The 21,866-nt window shown below is 38.8% G+C and overlaps 1 protein-coding gene across 3 annotated transcripts in view; it reads left to right on the top strand.

Moving 5' to 3' along the window:
* Window positions 1-13,079, top strand: part of TOMM70 (translocase of outer mitochondrial membrane 70) — a 37,283-nt gene extending 24,204 nt beyond the window's left edge. Inside the window, exons 8-12 of one of the 3 annotated variants that reach the window (XM_059874633.1) lie at window positions 116-223; window positions 1,082-1,198; window positions 6,077-6,174; window positions 6,778-6,900; window positions 12,626-13,079. In XM_059874633.1, the coding sequence (XP_059730616.1) occupies window positions 116-223; window positions 1,082-1,198; window positions 6,077-6,174; window positions 6,778-6,900; window positions 12,626-12,779 (600 nt within the window). In that variant the 3' untranslated portion in view covers window positions 12,780-13,079. The remainder of the gene's footprint in view (window positions 1-115; window positions 224-1,081; window positions 1,199-6,076; window positions 6,175-6,777; window positions 6,901-12,625) is intronic. The other 2 variants (NM_001075328.1, XM_010801012.3) reach the window with 2 other exon arrangements.
* Window positions 13,080-21,866: the final 8,787 nt, after the last annotated feature.

Raw genomic sequence — 21,866 nt, 5'->3', positions numbered from 1 at the left:
ATATTAATAATTCCATGCTTAGCTTTATGCTGATTATGCAAAAAGGCACAGTACATGCTTAACTGGTGTAGTTTTTGTTTTGAACTGCGCTTATTTGTGTACTTTTTTTCCTTAGCTGAAAATACTGCTTGATCAAGTTGAAGAAGCAGTAGCAGATTTTGATGAATGTATTAGATTAAGACCTGAGTCTGCTCTGGCGCAAGCCCAGAAATGTTTTGCTTTGGTAGGTTCTACTTTCTTTTGTATTTTCCTAAACATCAGTATTTCCCATTGTTAACAAAAACGAGTATCTCATTGTCTACAAAATCTTCCGTTTTTTCCTTCAATCTGTGACAAACAGGGAGAAAAACATGTCAGCTTAAAGAAATAGAAGTGTGTATGTTACTTGAGGTACTGCTTCAGTATTTCTCTGGGTGCTTTATTTGGTTCATCCTGATAGACGTTTGTCCCTGATTTTATGTGCCCCCTAAACAGCGCTCTTCTTCTCCCTGCTCTTTACCATAAGCCAGTACAAAGAACAAAAGCATTTCAAGGAAATACTTGGCAATCATGACACCATACAATGTACCTCTCATTTCACCTTTGTAGAGCTATTCAGAAACACAAAGTTGAAAATCAGGTAAAATAAGACGATTTCTAATGAGATGAGATATTTCCAATTAGCCCCATACCCTGAGACCTAAAAGAATTTTCCTTTTAAAGAAAAAAGTCAGTTTACAAACAAGTGAAAATGTTATCAGATGAAGGATACTATAATGCTTTTAGTAAAATGATAATAAATTTCTTTGAGTTTAATATTCCCCTATTTATATGCAAAGTTAACTTCAAGTTAGTCTGTCTGCTAGGATATTGAACATCTGGAAATTGTGTAGTGGCAATGAAGCCCTGATTGTACAAAGCCTTTGAGTCCCTGCTCTGTAGATATTCCTGTGGAACCCTTTTAGACGCAGCAAATTATGTTCGCAAATTACCTGCTTTTCTGGAAATATTTATGTAATTTTGTGTGACCATTATAAGATGTTAACATTTCCTGAGTTTTTGAGTTCTTGATTTGACAGGCTTCTGTTGATTTTTTACACAGTATCGCCAGGCATATACAGGAAACAATTCTTCACAAATCCAAGCAGCTATGAAAGGTTTTGAAGAAGTCATAAAGAAATTTCCAAGGTGTGCTGAAGGCTATGCATTATATGCCCAGGTAAATGTCATTTTTCGTATTTTTTCAGTTGCCAGTTCTGTAAAGAACTGCATTTATATCCTGAATCCTAGAGTGGAAATCAGTAAACAGTGATCTTGTTGTAGCTTCTTTGGAAGCAAACGACTTTGTTCCGGGTTCTCAGGATGTTCAGGATGGTCCTGAATCACCTCAATGGGGCTTCTTTTCTGTGTTACATAATTTGAAAACTGTGGCCCTAAACTTGTAATCTGGGGAAACTTTAATAGAGCATTTCCCTCACGTTTTCATTTCGATTGGATTTATAAAAATTTAATTACTTTAGGAAAATTTACTGCATGCAGTTGGTGGGGAAAATGTCCTTGGAAAAAGTTTTCTTTCTATTTGATTACTGTTCTTTTAAATAGTTAGTCTATAACAGCTTATTTTAAACCATGATTTGTCCAAAATTCTTGATGCTTTCCTTGATTTAGGATTGAAACCATGGAAAATTGGATTTAAATTTGCATTATTTTCACTTTTAATCATAGTTTGAACTCTTTAAAAGTTTATTAACTTTAAATCATCCATTTAGATGAAAATGATTAGCTTCTTATTCCCACAGTTAAAGAGTTTTCCCTCAAACTAAATAATATCTGAATGGCTGTGGCTTAATCTTAAGTTAAAAGCTGCTTGTGGTATCTCAAATCCCAGCCATCTCAAAATTCTATATATTTTGTCTTTTCTTTTTAGCCTAAAGAAATTTGTCCCTCCTTCCTTAACCCCCCAAACATCACAGAAACAGGAAGCACTTAAATATGACCATCCATGGTAGACTCCTACCTCCAAATATCCTTAAGGTTTATTGATTTGTTTCTGATTTCCTTCATGCTATCATTAGTCAAGTTATAAGAAAATTTCCACAGGAGTAAAACTTTCTTTTTCAAGGATTATTGAGAGGGACTGTGAGAAGATTGATTTGTGTTGGATCAATTCTGTAAAAGTCCTACACACCCCTGCATAGGGTTGAAATTCTGGGATATGAAGTACAACCCAGGAATTCTTTAACCTCAGTTTGAAATCTTATCTATTCAGTCTTTAATTCCTAGACAGAATGACAATTAAACAAATGATACATTGGTTGCTAACTGCATGCTGACTTATTAATTGTGAAAGCATGTACTGTCAGTTTTCAGTTCAGTCGCTCAGTCGTGTCCAACTCTGTGACCCCGTGGACCGCAGCACACCAGGCCTCCCTGTCCATCACCAACTCCCAGAGTTTACTCAGACTCATGTCCATTGAGTCAGTGATGCCATCCAACCATCTCATCCTCTGTCATCCCCTTCTCCTCCTGCCTTCAATCTTTTCCCAGCATCAGGGTCTTTTAAAATGAGTCAGCTCTTCGCATCAGGTGGCCAAAGTATTGGAGTTTCAGCTTCATCAGCAGTCCTTCCAATGAACACTCAGGACTGATCTCCTTTAAGATGGACTGGTTGACCTCCTTGCAATCCAAGGGACTCTCAAGAGTCTTCTCCAACACCACAGTTCAAAAGCATCAATTCTTTGGCACTCAGCTTTCTTTATAGTCCAACTCTCACATCCATACATGACTACTGGAAAAGCCATAATCTTGACTAGATGGACCTCTGTTGGCAAAGTAATATCTCTGTTTTTTAATATGCTGTCTAGTTTGGTCATAACTTCCCTTCCAAGGAGTAAGTGTCTTTTAATTTCATGGCTGCAGCCACCATCTGCAGTGATTTTGGAGCCCAAGAAAACAAAAGTCAGCCACTGTTTACACTTTTCCCCCATCTATCTGTCATGAAGTGATGGAACCAAATGCCATGATCTTAGTTTTCTGGATGTTGAGTTTTAAGCCAACTTTTTCACTCTCCTCCTTCACATTCATCAAGACACTCTTTAGTTCTTCTTCACTTTCTGCCATAGGGTAGTGTCATCTGCATATCTGAATTTATTGATATTTCTCCTGGCAATCTTGATTCCCGTTTGTACTTCATCTAGCCCAGCATTTCTCGTGATGTACTCTGAATAGAAGTTAAATAAGCAGGGTGACAATATACAGCCTTGACGTACTCCTTTTCCTATTTGGAACCAGTCTGTTGTTCCATGTCCAGTTCTAATTGTTGCTTCCTGACCTGCATACAGATTTCTCAAGAGGCAGGTCAAGTGGTCTGGTATTACCATCTCTGGAAGAATTTTACACAATTTGTTGTGATCCACACAGTCAAAAGCTTTGGCATAGTCAGTAAAGCAGAAGTAGATGTTTTTCTGGAACTCTCTTGCTTTTTCAATGATCCAGCAGATGTTGGCAGTTTTATCTCTGGTTCCTCTGCCTTTTCTAAATCCAGCTTGAACATCTGGAAGTTCACAGTTCACATACTGTTGAAACGTGGCTTGGAGAATTTTGAGCATTACTTTACTTGCGTGTGAGATGAGCACAATTGTGCCGTAGTTTGAACATTCTTTGGCATTGCCTTTCTTTGGGATTGGAATGAAAACTCACCTTTTCCAGTCCTGTGGCTGCTGCTGAGTTTTCCAAATTTATTGGCATATTGAGTGCAGCACTTTACAGCATCATCTTTCAGGATTTGAAATAGCTCAACTGGAATGCCATCACCTCCACTAACTTTGTTCCTAGTGATGCTTCCTAAGGCCCACTTGACTTCACATTCCAGGATGTCTGGCTCTAGGTGAGTGATCACACCATCATGATTATCTGGGTCGTGAAGATCTTTTTTGTACTGTTCTGTGTATTCTTGCCACCTCTTCTTAATATCTTCTGCTTCTGTTAGATCCATACCATTTCTGTCCTTTATTGAGCCCAAGATATCTTTGCATGAAATGTTCCCTTGGTATCTCTATTTTCTTGAAGAGATCTCTAGTCTTTCCCATTCTGTTGATTTCCTCTATTTCTTTGCACTGATCACTGAGGAAGGCTTTCTTATCTCTTCTTGTTATTCTTTGGAACTCTGCATTCAGATGCTTATATCTTTCCTTTTCTCCTTTGCTTTTCGCTTCTCTTTTTTCACAGCTATTTGTAAGACCTCCTCAGACAGCCATTTTGCTTTTTTCCATTTCTTTTTATTGGGGATGGTCTTGATCCCTGTCTCCTGTACAATGTCACGAACCTCCATCCATAGTTCATCAGGCACGCTGTCTGTCAGCTCTAGTCCCTTAAAACTATTTCTCCCTTCCACTGTATAATCGTAAGGGATTTGATTTAGGTCATAATCGTCTAGTGGTTTTCCCTACTTTCTCAATTTCAGTCTGAATTTGGCAATAAGGAGTTCATGATCTGAGGCACAGTCAGCTCCCAGTCTTATTTTTGCTGGTTGTATAGAGCTTCTCCATCTTCGGCTGCAAAGAATATAATCAATCTGATTCAGTGTTGGCCATCTGGTGTTGTCCATGTGTAGAGTCTTCGCTTGTGTTTTTGGAAGAGGGTGTTTACTATGACCAGTGCGTTCTCTTGGCAGAACTCTATTAGCCTTTGCCCTGCTTCGTTCTGTACTCCAAGGCCAAGTTTGCCTGTTACTCCAGGTGCTTCTTGACTTCCTACTTTTGCATTGCAGTTCCCTATAATGAAAAGGGCATCTTTTGGGGGTGTTAGTTCTAAAATATCTTTTAGGTATTCATAGAAATGTTCAACTTCAGCTTCTTCAACATTACTGTTTGGGGCATAGACTTGGATTAGCATGATATTGAATGGTTTGCCTTGGAAACAAACAGAGGTCATTCTGTCGCTTTTGAGATTGCATCCAAGTACTGCATTTCAGTCTCTTGTTGACTGTGATGGCTACTCCATTTCTTCTAAGGGATTCTTGCCCACAGTAGTAGGTATAATGGTCATCTGAGTACTATAATATATAAAATTTTATAGCATGTACAGAAATTAAAGTGAGACGAACACACACAATTTTATGACATATGTACTGAATAGTACACTTATGTTTAGGATTTAATTCGAAACAAACCAGAAGGTAACCATCCTCATCACTGAAATGAAATTCAGAAGGGCGTTTTTGGTTCAGATTTCTATAAGCAGCTAAAAGAGTAAAGTAGCTTTTAAAGAAACCAACATTAAACTCTTTAGCAGAGGTTTCATAATTGTATATTTATCCGTCATTGTGTTAACTTCAAAATAGGTTTTGGCTTCCTTGAGCATTGTCTTACCAGCACTAGCACTATTATGTCTGTTTGCACTAAATTTCTGACTTTTGGTCCCTCTTCTGATGTTTGCAACTTTTAATTTATATATATTTAGAGGGAGTTATATTTTAGTTACACAGTATGACTTTTTGCTTTGAGCTCTGAAGCTTGAGCTTAGATGCCGGCTAACTCTCAGAGTTACAGTTTGAGCATGGTCTTGTTTCCACATAACCAAGCCTTCCATTTGTGCCATGGGATTTGCCTTAAAAGTTGACTGTAGCCTTTTTTTCTTTCACCAATTATTTTTAAGGATTGACTCTGATAACCATTAACATACCTACCTGAATTTATCCTTCCAAATAAGTATTGTTTTTAGGGTTAACATTTTAAATTAAGTTTAATACCCTAAACAGGGCTTCCCAGGTGGCATCAGTGGTAAAGAATCCACCTGCCAATGCAGGAGACATAGGAGACTCCCTGGATCAGGAAGATCCCCGGGAGAAGGGAATGGCTACCCACTCCAGTATTCTCGCCTGGAAAATTCCATGGACAGAAGAGCCTGGCGGGCTACAGTTCATGGAGTTGCAAAAGAGCCAGACACGACTGAGCAACTAAACAACAGTCACCTCAAAACAGTAATTTGGTTATGAATGGTTAAATGAAGTAAATTTTAATGATTAATAAGCAACATATAGTTATAACTCCTTAGGGATACAGTTACCTAAATTTAACTGAAGTATCTCTTCACATAGGCATTAACAGATCAACAGCAGTTTGGCAAAGCTGATGAAATGTATGATAAATGTATTAATTTGGAACCAGATAATGCCACAACATATGTTCATAAAGGGTATGTATTTTTGGGGTCTGTTTGTTTCAGTAAAAAAGCTAAATTGCTTGCACAGTAATAAAATGGAATTGTTTTGCTCACTGAGAAAGGGGACTGTGATAGAGTCAGTGAGCTAATTGAAAAATTTCTTCATTGCTATAAATGCTTCACTGTTACTTTTTTTTAACTTTTATTTTTTAATAATGTTTATTATTATACAATAATTAGTAAATGTGCTACTTGCACTCTAGCTTAAGGATTTCAGTTCTGAACATCCTGTCAAATGTTACTTGTATCAAAAAGGAGACACATAAATAGGTTTTTCCTGTTCTAGTATACTTAAATTATCATTTTTAAAACTTCACTTAAATTATACAAATTAAAACATTAAGCTGTGCAAAGGAAGTTAATAATAGAGCTTAGACCATTATAATAAGGAATTTAGACTTCATAATAAGGAATTTAGACTACAAAACCACTATAAGTTGAGGGAGAAAAAACCGATTTGATGCTGATTATACTGTTTTAGATTTTGTTTTTCCTTATTAATTAAATTATAAATTCACTGAGAGCAGAATTGATACTGGGCCATGGTCACATCTGACTGCTGTTTTGCATTTGCAGTTTACTTCAACTTCAGTGGAAGCAAGATCTGGATAAAGGTTTGGAGCTTATCAGCAAGGCTATTGAAATTGACAATAAATGTGATTTTGCATATGAAACCATGGGAACTATTGAAGTACAAAGGTAACTTCTATAGTCTGTCCTTAGGAAAGTTAGGGAAGCTCCATAGATATTTATCTTTTTGTTTTTTTCATTATAGATAGGTTATTGTCATTATTCATTGCATTTCTAAGTCTTAAACATGCCTTTGGAAGCAAGATTCCCTTGAAACTATACAACTTTGATTTGCTTGGTTTCATATTTTTTCAATTTAAAAATCAAAACATAAAAGTTGTTTAAGTCAAGCATATGCATTAAAAGGGAAGCTTGATCTTAAAGAGTTGCTGTATGGTTGTGTCTCCTGTCACCTGTGTCACTTCTGTTGGAGGGGAATGTCTGCCTTGTACGTAAGCAGTGCACTGTAGCACAAGGCTTGGCAGCCACATTGCCCAAAGACATAGATCTTGCTGCAGCCAAGTGGCTGGGGAACTTGGACCATCACCTCTGAGCCCTCAAGTTTTCTTTCAAATCAGGGAGTTGGGTAAGATTTTTGCAGTTCTGACTTTTTCATAACTTCTTGATTTCTGTAAATGTTTATCCAGAGTTGCACTTGAGATTCACCATTAACAGATGACAACTGCATATGCCATAGACTTTAATGTCGTATGCCATCTTGACACTGGCATTGTCATCCATTTGAGTATCTACTCTAGGCCAGGTACTGAACTTTAGGTGCTTTCCAAATATTTCAGTTGATTTTTTTCTGTCTTTATAAAGGTTGAGATTATATGGTCCTCGATTTAACTGAAGAGTATAGAAACTGATTCCTCAGTCAGTCAGTTCAGTCACTCAGTCGTGTCCAGCTCTTTGCGACCCCATGGACTGCAGCAAGCCAGATCTCCCTGTCTATCACCAGCTCCCAGAATTTACTCAAACTCATGTCCATTGAGTCAGTGAAGCCATCCAACTATCTCATCCTCTGTCATCCACTTCTCCCACCTTCAATCTTTCCCAGCATCAGGGTCTTTTCAAATCAGTCAGTTCTTCACATCAGGTGGCCAAGTATTGGAGTTTCAGCTTCAGCATCAGTCCTTCCAGTGAATATTCAGGACTGATTTCCTTTAAGATGGATTGGTTGGATCTCCTTGCAGTCGAAGGGACTCTCAAGAGTCTTCTCCAACACCACAGTTCAAAAGCATCAATTCTTTGGCACTCAGTTTTATAGACCAACTCTCGCATCCGTACATAACTATTGGGAAAACCACATCTTTGACTAGATGGACCTTTGGTGGCAAAGTAATGTCTCTGGTTTTTAATATGCTATCTAGGTTGGTCATAAGTTTTCTTCCAAGGAGCAAGCCTCTTTTAATTTCATGGCTGCAGTCACCATCTGCAGTGATTTTGGAGCCCCCAGAAATAAAGTCTGCCACTGTTTCCACTATTTCCCCATCTATCTGCCATGAAGTGATGGGACCATATGCCATGATCTTAGTTCTCTGAATGTTGAGTTTTAAGCCAACTTTCACTCTCATTTTTCACTTTCATCAAGAGGCTCTTTAGTTCTTTGCTTTCTGCCGTAAGGGTGGTATCATCTACATACCTGAGGTTATTGATATTTCTCCTGGCAATCTTGATTCCAGCTTGTGTTTCATCCAGCCCAGCGTTTCTCATGATGTACTCTGCATATAAGTTAAACAGATAGGGTGACAATATACAACCTTGACGTGCTCCTTTCCCTGTTCGGAAGCAGTCTGTTGTTCCATGTCCAGTTCTGTTGCTTCCTGACCTGCATACAGATTTCTCAAGAGGCAGATCAGGTGGTCCCGTATTCCCATCTGTTTCAGAATTTTCCACAGTTTATTGTAATCCACACAGTCAAAGGCTTTGGCATAGTCAATAAAGCAAAAGTAGATGTTTTTCTGGAATGCTCTTGCTTTCTCAGTGATCCAAAAATCTTTGATCTCTGGTTCCTCTGACTTTTCTAAATCCAGCTTTAACATCTGGAAGTTCACAGTTCACATACTGTTGAAACGTGGCTTGGAGAATTTAGAGCATTACTTTACTCACGTGTGAGATGAGTGCAATTGTGCCGCAGTTTGAGCATTCTTTGGCATTGCCTTTCTTTGGGATTGGGATGAAAACTGACCTTTTCCAGTCCTGTGGCCACTGCTGAGTTTTCCTAATTTGCTGGCATATTGAGTGCAGCACTTTCATAGCATCATCTTTTAGGATTTGAAAGAGCTCAACTGGAATTCCATCACCTCCCCTAGCTTTGTAGTGATGCTTCTTAAGGCCCACTTGACTTCACATTCCAGGATGTTTGGTTCTAGGTGAGTGATCACACCATCCTGATTATCTGGGTCATGAAGGTCTTTTTTGTATAGTTTTCCTGTGTATTCTTGCCACCTCTTCTTAATATCTTTTGCTTCTGTTAGGTCCATACCTCTTCTGCTCTTTATTGTGCCCATCTTTTTATTCCTAGACTGGTTAAATTAATAAGGTGACATTGTGAGCCAGTAGTAGAAAGAGGAGATGAACCCATATTTCACTGATGCTGAAAGTAGCTGATGATCTTCCCACCATCACTTGTCAGGAACTAGTAGGAGTTGTCTTAATAACATTCAGTCACTCCTGGAGTCCTCTTCTCTCTCAGCTCCAGAGGAAGCAGAATGTATGTGTGTGTGTGTGTGTGTGTGTGTGTGTGTGTGTGTGTGTATATATATATATATATATATATATAGGCTGATGAAAATTTTTGTGATTCTTTTGAACCATTCTGACAGTTTCATATAAATATTAAATTATTTCTTAATTTCTAGGTAATGTGAATAAAATATTCTTATGCTAGAATATGATTGGGTAGTAGTTCTTAATCTTTTGAGCAAAGATGTGGACTTTTCCTAGAATAATGCATATATGGAAACTCTCTGCACTTAAGTTGTTCATAGAGCCTGGGTTAAGGGCCCCTGATATATGGAGTTTGATGAATTGTGTTTGAAATGTACTTTAAGAAATCCATTCTAAATCCTGCTTTACAAACAGATAAATGTTAATGAATGAAATTGCTGGTTAATGTAAGATTTAGCAAGTCTTCTGTCTACCAAATATCTGAACATGAACTGTTAGTTATTTTTTTAATTGTCTCTTATGCACCATATCAATATATGTAGTAGGAGATTAACTACAGTCACCCAGAGGCACATTTTACTTCTTAGAGTTTAACTGTTGTATATATGTGTGTGTGTTAGTTGCTCAGTTATGTCCACCTCTTTGTGACTGCACGGACTATAGCGCTCCAGGCTCCTCTGTTCTTGAAATTCTTCAGGCAAGAATACTGGAGTGGGTAGCTGTTCCCTTCTCCAGGAGATCTTCCTAGCCCTGGGATCAAACGCAGCTCTCCTGCATGGCAGGCAGATTCTTTACCATCTGAGCCACCAGGAAAGCCCGTTATATTTATAGTGGAGACTTAATATTTATTGTAAGATTACAGGCATGTATGCATGTATACATATCCAATACTAACTACTTTAAAACAGCTCTTGCTTCTTAGTAAGTATATAAAGCCTAGTCACAGACTGTAAGAGGTAAATTTTGTGTTTTTTGACAAAACGTATGCATCCATTTATTCAAAAAATAGATAATAGTTACCAAGCATTGTACTTGGTTCTGGGAATTGAAAGGTGTCCATTAAGGATCTACTTCTGCTTCATTGACTATGCTAATGCCTTTGACTGTGTGGATCACAACAAACCGTGGAAAATTCTTAAGGAGATGGGAATACTAGAGCACCCTACCTGTCTCCTGAGAATCCTGTATGCAGGTCAAGAAGTAACAGTTAGAACCGGACATGGAACAACTGACTAATTCAAAATTGGGAAAGGAATACAAGGCTATATATTGTCACCCTGCTTATTATATGCAGAGTACATCATGAAAAATGCTAGGCTGGATGAATCACAAGATGGAATCAAGATTCCCAGGAGAAATATCAATAACCCCAGATATGTAGATGATACCACTCTAATGGCAGAAAGTGGAGAGGAACTAAAGAACCTCTTGATGAAGGGGAAAAGAGGAGATGAAAAAGCTGGCTTGAAACTCAACATTCAAAAAAGATCATGGCATCTGGTCCCATCACTTCATGGTGAATAGAAGGGGAAAAAAGTGGAAGCAGTGACAGTTTTTATTTTCTTGGACTCCAAAATCACTGTGGACAGTGACTGCAGACGGAAATTCAAAGACACTTGCTCCTTGGAAGGAAAACTATGACAAACCTAGACAACTTATTAAAAAGCAGACATCACTTTGCCAACAAAGGGAGATAGAGTCAAAGCTACAATTTTTCCAGTAGTCACGTATAGATGTGAGAGTTGGACCATAAAGAAGGATGAGTGCTGAAGAACTGGTGCTTTTGAACTGTGGTGCTGGAGAAGACTCCTGAGAGTCCCTTGGACTGCAAGATTAAACCAGTCAGTCCTAAAGAAGAACAACCCTGAATATTCATTGGAAGGACTGGAGCTGAAGCTTCAGTACTTTGGCCACCTGATGGGAAGAACCAACTCATTGGAAAAGACCTTGATGCTGGTAAAGATTGAGGGCAAGTGGAGAACGAAGGCAGCAGAAGATGAGATGGTTAGATACCATCACCGACTCGGTGGACATGAACAGAGGCATTTAGCATGCTACAGTCCATGGGGTTGTAAAGAAACTTAGCAACTTACCAACAAAGACTGGTGTAAGCATATATATTCATCTGACTGTGCATAGAATGATGATAGAATTATGGGAACAATGGAGAGGGAGCAGCCAATTCCTGCTGGGAAAGGGAAAAATATTTTTCATGAAGATATTCTAGTCAGTATTTGAACTGGGCCTTAGAAAGGTAAGGATTTGACTAGAATCAGGCAGAGAAGCAATAAATAATCTGACCATTGTTAGCATGAGTGAACTCAAGACCTGTGTGACTGGAGTAGAGATGTGGGGGCTAACGATATGCTGGTAAGGGTTGCACAGATCTGTGAAGGTAAGGTTCCTGAATACCCTTAATGTTCTTTGAGCTTACATCACTGCTTTCTAAAGGAGCCTCATGATGGAGTAGAAATGGGCAGAATTTAGGAACCAGATGTGATTAGGATTTTAAATAAGTCACTGAATTTTTCTAGTTTCACTGTTCTTACCTGTGAACAAAGGCCACAAGTGACATAATATAAACACATATAGTATTCAGTCTAGAGAAGGCGATGGCACCCCACTCCAGTACTCTTGCCTGGAAAATCCCATGGACAGAGGAGCCCGGTAGGCTGCACTCCATGGGGTCGCTGAGGGTCAGACACGACTGAGTGACTTCACTTTCGCTTTTCACTTTCATGCACTGGAGAAGGAAATGGCAACCCACTCCAGTGTTCTTGCCTGGAGAGTCCCAGGGACGGGGGAGCCTGGTCTATGGGGTCGCACAGAGTCGGACACGACTGAAGTGACTTGGCAGGCAGTATTCAGTCATGTTCAACTCTTTGCAACCCCATGGACCGTAGTCCACCAGGCTCCTCTGTCCATGCGACTCTCCAGGCAAGCATACTGGAGTGGGTTGCCATTTCCTACTGACCCAGCAATCAAGCCCAGGTCTCCTACATTGCAGGCAGATTCTTTATCATCTGAGCCACCAAGGAAGCCCTGTATTTGTAATAGTAGCTAACAGTCATTGTTTTCTATATGATAGGCATCATCTTGTTATAAAGAAGCATTTTATTAGTATCATGGTTGAAACTTAGAAGTCAGCTCCATGTAATTTTTGTTTTTTTTTTTCTTTTAGAGGAAACATGGAGAAAGCCATTGACATGTTCAACAAAGCTATTAACCTGGCCAAATCAGAAATGGAGATGGCTCATCTATACTCACTTTGTGATGCTGCCCATGCCCAGACAGAAGTTGCAAAGAAATACGGATTAAAACCACCAACATTATAAAATATGGGGGAAGGGAAATGACCCTCTTTTTAGAAGTTTACCCCTCTCCAGCTGAACCCTGAAGACACTGTTGTGAACTGTGTTGAATGGTGGGACTTCGTGTTTCCATTGTGCTGTTGTCCTTTGTCACAGCTGTCTCATGTTTAGGTGTTGTGGGAGTGGCTGTTGAAGAAAGTTTGCAGTGTGGCAGCTTTTATTCCCTGTGCAACAAAAGCTTAGAACCTGTTAAAGGGATATGAAAATAAAGTTGCAAAGAGTACAAATGACAATTGGCCATGCAAATAAAAACTTTGATTTGTTGATTTGACTTTTTTTCTGAGGGGGTGGGAGGGTGAATATGTGCTGGTTGATTTTGTCTTTGTGTGCGTGTATGTGTATATATATATGAATATTCTACAGTTTTACAGCATGTTGGTTTTTTTAATTAACATAGTACGTGCTGTAGAATAGGATTCTTTTAAGATTTGGTTAATCCCTTTCAGTTGAGTCCTCTGAAGGAAACAAAGCTTAAGTGGGGATTTTTTTATGGCAGCAAAATTGAGACCCTTTAAACCACTGTCCGTCAGCATGCACAATGCCTCTGATTCTGCAGAATGTTACACATGGTGGCAACGCTTAAGTCTTTTGACCCCCTTCAACTCTGATAATGTACCTCATTCTTAAAGTCTACAGTAGCTCTTTTTCCTACAGTAAATCATGCAGAAGCAAGATATTCTAGTTGATGTATGTGCAGAAGACTGAGTATTCAAGGGAGAGCAGACCAGGCATGAGGTAAGATGAAATGTGTTTACAATTGCCCACGGTTATTTTCTCCTGTTTAAAGGTACTACTATTTATTAGTGTACTTTTTAAAGAAGACAAAGATTGGTTATATATATATATATATATATATATATATATATATATATAAATGAAATGTAATGAGTAATTAGCTTAAAATTTCTAGTGAAGAAACGGGGGCTAACAGTTCAAAAAGGATGAAAGTCTCATGTCCAGAAGCATATATTTCCTAAAGTGACAAGTTTAATGCTTCTTATCTATGGCTATGTGTACCTACGGGATTGTGAGCCAGTATTGTCAAAGATGCTGAGGACACGTGGCATGTATCTTAATTTTGAACTGCCTTTGGTCTTGAAGCATGTCCAGGTCTGTACTGGGGGCACCGGCGGCAGGGTTTTGCTTCTTTCATCTTACCTTTACCTCACCCTCCTCCTTAGCAATCACTTTGTTTTCTCAACATGTCACTTTGATAGATCATCCTTTTCTTATATGCTGGATTTTTCTGGTGGGGGGTGGGGTGTTCTTAAAGAATGTCCTCCTTTGAGATATTTATGGTGGTTTTGAGATATTCAGGGTGGGAAGAGGTTTACTTAGGTCTGAGTAGAATAAAAGAGCAAGCTGTCAGTTGTACTTTTCTGGAAATGTTATCTAATTAGAGTTTACATTGTTGGGAGTAAATGAGCATTTTACCCCTCTTTAAAAAGGTGCTTTATCCTATTGAAACCAAAAAGATTTTGTCAAAAATGCCATCGTTTCAGAAGCTACTAGAAGTGACTCCTTTCCAAAGTCAGAGTCTGAGAAATATTGCGAGGCCTCTAACTAATTGGTGGGGGCAGCAAACATAATTTAAGATGGCCTGGATAATGGAAAGTGGGAGAGCGCTGCATTGTAGCTTTTAAATTAAGCACCTACTGTAATAACCCCTGAATACAGAAATGTTCTACATCTCTGAACAACAACCTCTGGCTTAAAACAGTTTTTATTTGCATGGCTGTAGTTACATTAACACTGATATTTTCTTCTCTTCCTACCCCTTGGGGTTTGGTAGAAAACACACAAAGGAAACTGAAGCATGTACCATTCGATACTATCATTCCAGAGCCTCATGGACTATTGCCTGTTCTGAAAAATATTTGAAACTGCGCTGAAAGCTGCATCTGTCTGTATCTTCTTTTGTAAATGACCTCACATGTAAATTCACCAAATAAATATTACATTCAAGCTTTTCAATCTATTCTTTAAATAGAAGGATAGGCAGTTTATTCATTTACCATAGTATTTGGTAAATTCATTCTCTTGTGGGCTCAAGCTAACTTTGACATATTGGACATGTTTGTATATGAAACACAGTAAGTCTTGGGTTATTAACGATGGAGTTTCCCATTCTTCCTCCTGGTGAAACAAAAGTTCTAAGGAACAGCTAGTAGAACCAACTTCCTGTATTCCTACCTCTACCTTACTTGTACTGCACAACAGCCTGGAAGGTTACCAGGCAGACCTGAGCCCTGTGGCTCAGCTTATCCTCAAACTGGTTTCACCAGTGAGGGCTTTTTTTTTTCCCCCACCAGTTTTGATCAGTTTTGATCAGTCTTCAGACACTTGGTCTTGTAGTCTGAAAAATCCTACCATCCTTAGGTATTTGTGGTATGAATAAGAGATCTCAGTGCAGTACTAAGCAGCTTTGGCTTTATAACACAATTCAGGTAGATGGAAATTCAAATTGTAAATAGTCGTTTTTCCCAGGAGAGCTCAACTAATTGTCATCTTCTTAAGGCTGTTTATAAACAGGAAGACTGCATAATTACCCCCAAAATTTTTTAGTAATAATGAAAGTAGTAATTACCCAAGACTGTCCTGGGTAAATTGAATTGTATGGTCTTTGTATTTATAAAGAAACGATATGGTAATGGGAGAGCTAATAACTAATCAACCATAGCTTTAATTCTCTGCGTAACTGTTTGAACAGTTGGGTCAGTTCAGTTCAGTTGCTCAGTCATGTCCTGCTCTTTCTGACCCCATGAGCTGCAGCACTCCAGGCCTCCCTGTCCAAAACCAACTCCCGGAGCCTACCCAAACTCATGTCCATTGAGTCGGTGATGCCATCCAACCATCTCATCCTCTGTCGTTCCCTTCTCCTCCTGCCTTCAATCTTTCCCAGCATCAGGGTCTTTTCAAATGAGTCAGCCCTTCACATCAGGTGGCCAAAATATTGGAGTTCCAGCTTCAACATCAGACCTTCCAGTGAACACCCAGGACTGATCTCCTTTAGGATGAACTGGTTGGATCTCCTTGCAGTCCATGGGACTCTCAGGAGTCGTCTCCAACACCACAGTTCAAAAGCATCAATTCTTAGGCGCTCAGCTTTCTTTATAGTCCAAACCTCACATCCATACATGACTACTGGAAAAACCATAGCCTTGACTAGACGGACCTTCGTTGGCAAAGTAATGTCTCTGCTTTTTAATATGCTGTCTAGGTTGGTCATAACTTTCCTTCCAAGGAGTAAGCATCTTTTAATTTCATAGCTGCAGTCACCATTTGCAGTGATTTTGGAGCCCCCCAAAATAGTCTCTCACTGTTTCCACTGTTTCCCCATCTATTTGCCATGAAGTGATGGGATCAGATGCCATGATCTTAGTTTTCTGAATGTTATTAACTTGTTCTATTTTTAAGGCTTTACACACAGTGACAGAATGAATAGTGGTCCTCCAGAAGATATTCATGTGATCCCTGGAACCTGTGTTACCTTATAGGGCAAAAATGGACTAACGGGTGTTATTCAGTTAATCTCGTGATTGGGAAAATATCCTGGGTTATCTAGGTTGACCCCAGATACAGTTACAAATGTCTCTGTAAAAGAGATTTCAGAAGAGAAGATGGTATGACAACAAACAGAGATCAGAGTCCTGGGCCCCAGGCCAAGGAATGCTGGCAGCCACCAGGAGCTCAAAAAGCAAGAATGGATTCTGCCCTAGAGCAGAGCGTGGCCCTGCTGACACCCTGATTTCAGTCCAGTGAAACCGATTTTGGACTTCTGGCCTTCAGAACTATGAGAAAGTAAGTTTCTGTTGTTTTAAGTCACCAAGTACGTGGCAATTTGTTATGACAGCCATAGGAAACCAATTCTCCTTTTGCTATTCTGTACAAGGCAGCCTATAGTTGAATTATTTTTTGAGTATTGCAAAGTTCAGCATGACCTCACATGCACTTAAAACTTTGGCCAAAGGCATTTCAGGCAGAGTGAAGATTTAGTCAAAAAATGGGGCACTTGTGATGGAAAATCCATGTGATCATGGTAAAATCACCAGGCCAAAGCCTGTTCTTCATGAGGCAAAAAAACTGAGATGCCTCTGCCAGTACCAAGAAATATCAAAAGAAGGATGCTATTTCCAAATGTTTTCATTTACTTTAAGGAGACGGTACACAAATTCTGTTGGGGGTTGAGAGCTTGACCCTTATAGACTACCTTCCTGCCAGCCGGGACTTAAGGGACAGGAACTGTGCCAACCAAAGGAGCGGGGGGGGGGGGGGGGGGGGGGGGGGGGCGGGAATTCAAGGTGAGAAGAGGCTGCAGGCAAATATGATAGCTGCCTTTTGGGGGCCAGGAACATGACTCGGTTTCTCCAGTTTTTGTTTTTTTTTTTTTTTGCTAGCACTGGAATATACCATGAATCTGCAAGTGCTGTCCTAGAGTCCACGGGAGGGTTTGGCAGATAAGGTTTCTATAGCCTAGAGGGGAGGAAGACCACAGTGGAAACAGACTCCTGGATACCATTTGGGGGACTAGAAACTTTAAAGCAAGGGGGGACCGGGTAGAGCAGGTTGGAGTCTCTGCACAGATGACTCATGGTCTAAATTATCCATGAAGCTGCTATATTAAGCAAATTTTATCCAATTTTAATTCTCAGAATACCTGCTTTATATCAAGAACTGGAAAGGGTCAGATTTTGCCCTACAAAGTAGTTTCATGAATGCTAGCGAAAGATGTGAGACCCTAGGTCAGAGATGATGGATCTACTTAGAGCACGCTAAGCAGCACGAGCTTCATGTTCGCTTTGCTCCCGCGCCTCATGGAGGTAACCTGGAGTGACCTAGGCGGAGGTCACACGCGGAGTGGGTCTGTGTCACAGCTGAGAAACTCTGAGCTTAGGAAACCGAAATCTTAATGAACTGACCACTTGAAAACCTGCCTAACTTTTGCATCAGTGGGAAACATTATTGTTGTGCTGATTCATAAACAGACCTAATTGTATGCTCCAGAAAGAGACAGTTTCTGTCTTCTAAAGCTGTTTACTTTATACAGACATCTTTGAAAGGGCAGTCTGGAAGAAAAGCTATCAGTGCCTCTGTTTGCAAGGCATGCAGAAACTAAAGAGACCTGTGGAGAATGGACTACTCATCTCTACATGTTTTTAGCTTTTATGACTTCATCTCAAGCTTAACTTTCATGAGTTTAGAGGATTACAGCATCTATTCTCGGCTTCAGCGTAGTGCAAGTAAAAGTATTATTGGCCTGAGCATCTGGTGACTGGTTCTAACTAACACAGCTTTCCACTGGCTGTGTGATCTTAAGTAAATGAAGGTCTAATCCAGCTCTAAATTAGATGAAGCTACCCTATGTCCTGGATCTTCCCAGATTAGAATCTCTTAAATAAGGGGACCACTCCAGAATATGTAGAAGTTACTTCACCCGAAAACTTGTACATGTCATGTACAAGTATAAACTGTAGGAATGAATTCACTTCAACTCAGCACTTACTGAGAACCCATCAGGTGGCTCAAGGAGCTCCAACACTGAGCTCCTTTTATGGCCCAAAGTTTTGGTGCCATAAAATTAGATAAAGTTAAATACACTACAGTATGGAAACACAGGACAGTAATAACTTCTGCTAAGCCTCGAGTAATAATGAAGATTTAGGTCATGAACTTGGAAGATGAGGACACTACAAAACAACACGAAAAACTAAGTGAAGGGATATTAGTCTGAGCTGAAAATAAGTCATCCAAGTTAAAGTTGAGTCCAACAAGATGAAGCTGTTTTTTCTAAACTGGTGAGGAGACACCAATAGTAAAACTACATATGAGGATTATCAGCGTATGGTCTTGAATAGACCATGTATGTAAATGAGATTACATCAGGACAAAAAGTACTAAAACTGGGAAACATTAACATCTAAGGGACAAAGATGACGATGAAAAAGTGGTCAGAGAGATGGTAAGACCAAGGTCACATTGATGGTGTTTTATTTCAAGAGGCCAAATGGACAGGTCTGCAAAGAGATCACCAGTAATCTGACAGAGAAGTGTCACTAGAATGGTGAGGGGGAGAATGTGGCTTCAAGGATCTGAAAAGAAACTGAAAGATAATTAGTGAGTAGAAATGACTCCTTTAAGTAACTAGGTAAAGAACAATGAGTTTTTTACAGATGGCATGGTTTTTGTTTTCAGTGAGAAACTTTGAGAATGATCCTACAGACAGAATATTAAGAGTAACAGCACACAAAGGAATACATTTGAAAAATTAGGTCAAAAAGAGCTAGGATCACAACACTGCCCCTTGCCCACCATATTCCATTCTTCCAGATCCATACTCATTTGGTGAATTATGAACTAGCTACCAAGTAATCATTGAACAGGAGGTAGTGTTCTCACATGTATGTGTTTTAGTAATTTGACTGTAGATCTGGGGCCAAATTTTCTAGTTCCTGATTTTAACAAGACCATTTTATCCCTAAAGTGAATCTTCAACAACTACCTTTTACTTTTCCTCCACTCTCCACTCAAGAAGAAATGAAGGTAATTTGACAAGACATTGGGACACAAAGATAAACAGCATAAAAGGTAAAAGCCCTATTAAGCCTGCTGCCCTGGCAATATGTTTTGGTCAATGCAGACATCACAGAACACATTTCTTTTCCCTTTTCATCTCTTGGCTTATCAAACCCACTCATGACCAAAACCTATATAGCAGTGCTTAAGGAGCAGCATAAAAGACTTAAAAAAAACCCTAGTGCCAGTGTAGCAGAACATTCATTCAGAAACCTTTTTCACTTAGTGTACTTTGCACAGACCTAACCTGTGGCAGCAAGGAGTCCTTCCCTAAATACCCATTTGATGTCACAATATGACTACTATTCAGTCATTTTAAAACATGGGATGTTAGTAATTTATTAATTTGTAACCAATGCAACACCTATTATCTGTTAGCTCTCAACTTCAAACACCTTGGCTAGAGTCAAGTCACATTTGCATGACCGACTGCACATCCTGATTTCAGCATCTGTTATCAAGCTTGTGAGGCAATCAGTTCCATTAGCTAATGTATTGCCTTAACTAAACTTCAAGTGACAGATGTCCAAAATGTGATAGCATACTTCAAAGTATTAACATAAAAAAAGCATCACTGCCTTAACTCATTGAAAGTCAGGGAGTGAAGGAATGACAGTTAACACCTTTTTCATGGCCTTATATTGCAATGTTTTTCCAATTCAGGTGGACCAAGTTCAAGGTTCATTTTGGTCAGATATTTTCTTCAAGGGGAAATCAGAGACTATATTGCCACTTAGTTTCTAAAAATACAAACAATATTACTTCCTAATAGGAGATGCCTACTTCATTCATTTCCTTTCATAGTCTTCAAATGCACCAGAAGGCAAGATGACCTGATAATAATAAAAGGACGATACACGCATTTAGTAATGAAATACAAAATCAAGTTTCAGGATCCATCTGCTACTATCTGTTGTAGGAATCCTATATAAAGGGAAAATGTCTTTTCAAAGAGGAAATCAAGAATACTTCAAGACATATAAAAATAAAAACACAACATTCCAAAATCTATGTGATGCAGCAAGCAAAACAGTTTTGTGAGGGAAGTTTATAGCAAAACAGGCCTACCTCAAGAAGCAAGAAAAATTTCAACCTACATCTAAAAGAATTACAAAAGAACATACAAAGCCCAAAGTCAGCAGAAAGAAGGAATAAAGATCAAAAACAAAACAGAGACCAAAAAAAAAAAAAAATCAATATGCCAAGAGTTAGCTTTTTTTTAAAAGAAAATTGACAAGCCTTTACCCAGGCTCTTTAAGAAAACAGAACCCAAATGAAAGAAACCGAAGAGGAGAAATTAGAACCAGTATCACAGATAAAAAAAATTACATGCAAGAAAACAAAAACAATTATATGCCAAAAGGAAAACCTAGTAGAAACATACATTTCTAGAAATGTACAATCTTTCAAGAATGAATCAAGAAGAAACTGATAATCTAAACAGACTAATCATTACTAGTAAAATTTAATTAGTTATCAAAACTCTCAGCAAAAGTCCAGGACTGGTCAGTTTTACAGGGGAATTCTACCAAACATAAAAAAGAGCTAATATCTATCCACTTAATTTTAAAAAATTTTATGTTTAAATTGAAAAGGAGGGAACAGTCCTCTAAATTCATTCTATAATACCAGCATCACCCTGATACCAAAATCAGACAAACAACACACAAAAAGGGAATTCCCTGGCAGTTCAGTGGCTAGAATTCCACTCTTCCAATGTGGGGTCACAGGTTCGATCCCCGGTCAGGGAACTGAGACCCTACAGGCAACACAGCACAGTCAGCCAAAAAAAGAAAAAAGATATCACATAAAAATTTTGAGGCCAATGTCTCTGATGAATATAGATTAAAAACCCTCAACAAAATATTAGCAGACTGAATTCAACAATATATAAAAAGATCATACATTGTGATCAAGTGGGATTTATTCCAAGGACATGAATTGTTAATTTCATTATGAATAAAAGTGACATTCAACAAGATGACATAACAGCCCTAAATATGCACCTAATAAGAGAGCTTCAGCATACCTGAAGCAAAATGAAAGAACTGTAATGAGAAATTGACAAATCCACAATTATGCTCCAAGATATCAACACCCCTCTGTTAATAACTGACAGAAAAATTAAGACAAAAAACAACTAAAGATACAGAAGACTTAAAAACACTATCACCCAATGTGACTTAATTGACATTAATAGAACACTCTACGTATAACAGCCCCCAAATACACATTCTTTTCAAGGGCACATGGAACATTTACTACGATAGAACGTCGTATGGGCCATAAAACAATCTCATAAAACCTGGAAGTATTTAAATTATACAATGTATGTTATCTGGCCACAATGGGATCAAATTAGAAAGCAAAGATCTGGAAAATCTCAAATATTTCAAAGTTAACATAAATAATCCTTAGATCAAAGAAAACATTAAAAGGGAAATAGGACAGTATTTCAAACTAAATGAAAATATATCA

This window comes from Bos taurus, chromosome 1 (assembly GCF_002263795.3).
Source record: "Bos taurus isolate L1 Dominette 01449 registration number 42190680 breed Hereford chromosome 1, ARS-UCD2.0, whole genome shotgun sequence".
Taxonomy (NCBI): Eukaryota; Metazoa; Chordata; class Mammalia; order Artiodactyla; family Bovidae; genus Bos; species Bos taurus.
The sequence above is the reverse complement of the archived record's forward strand: the minus strand, read 5'-3'. Positions and strand labels throughout refer to the sequence as shown.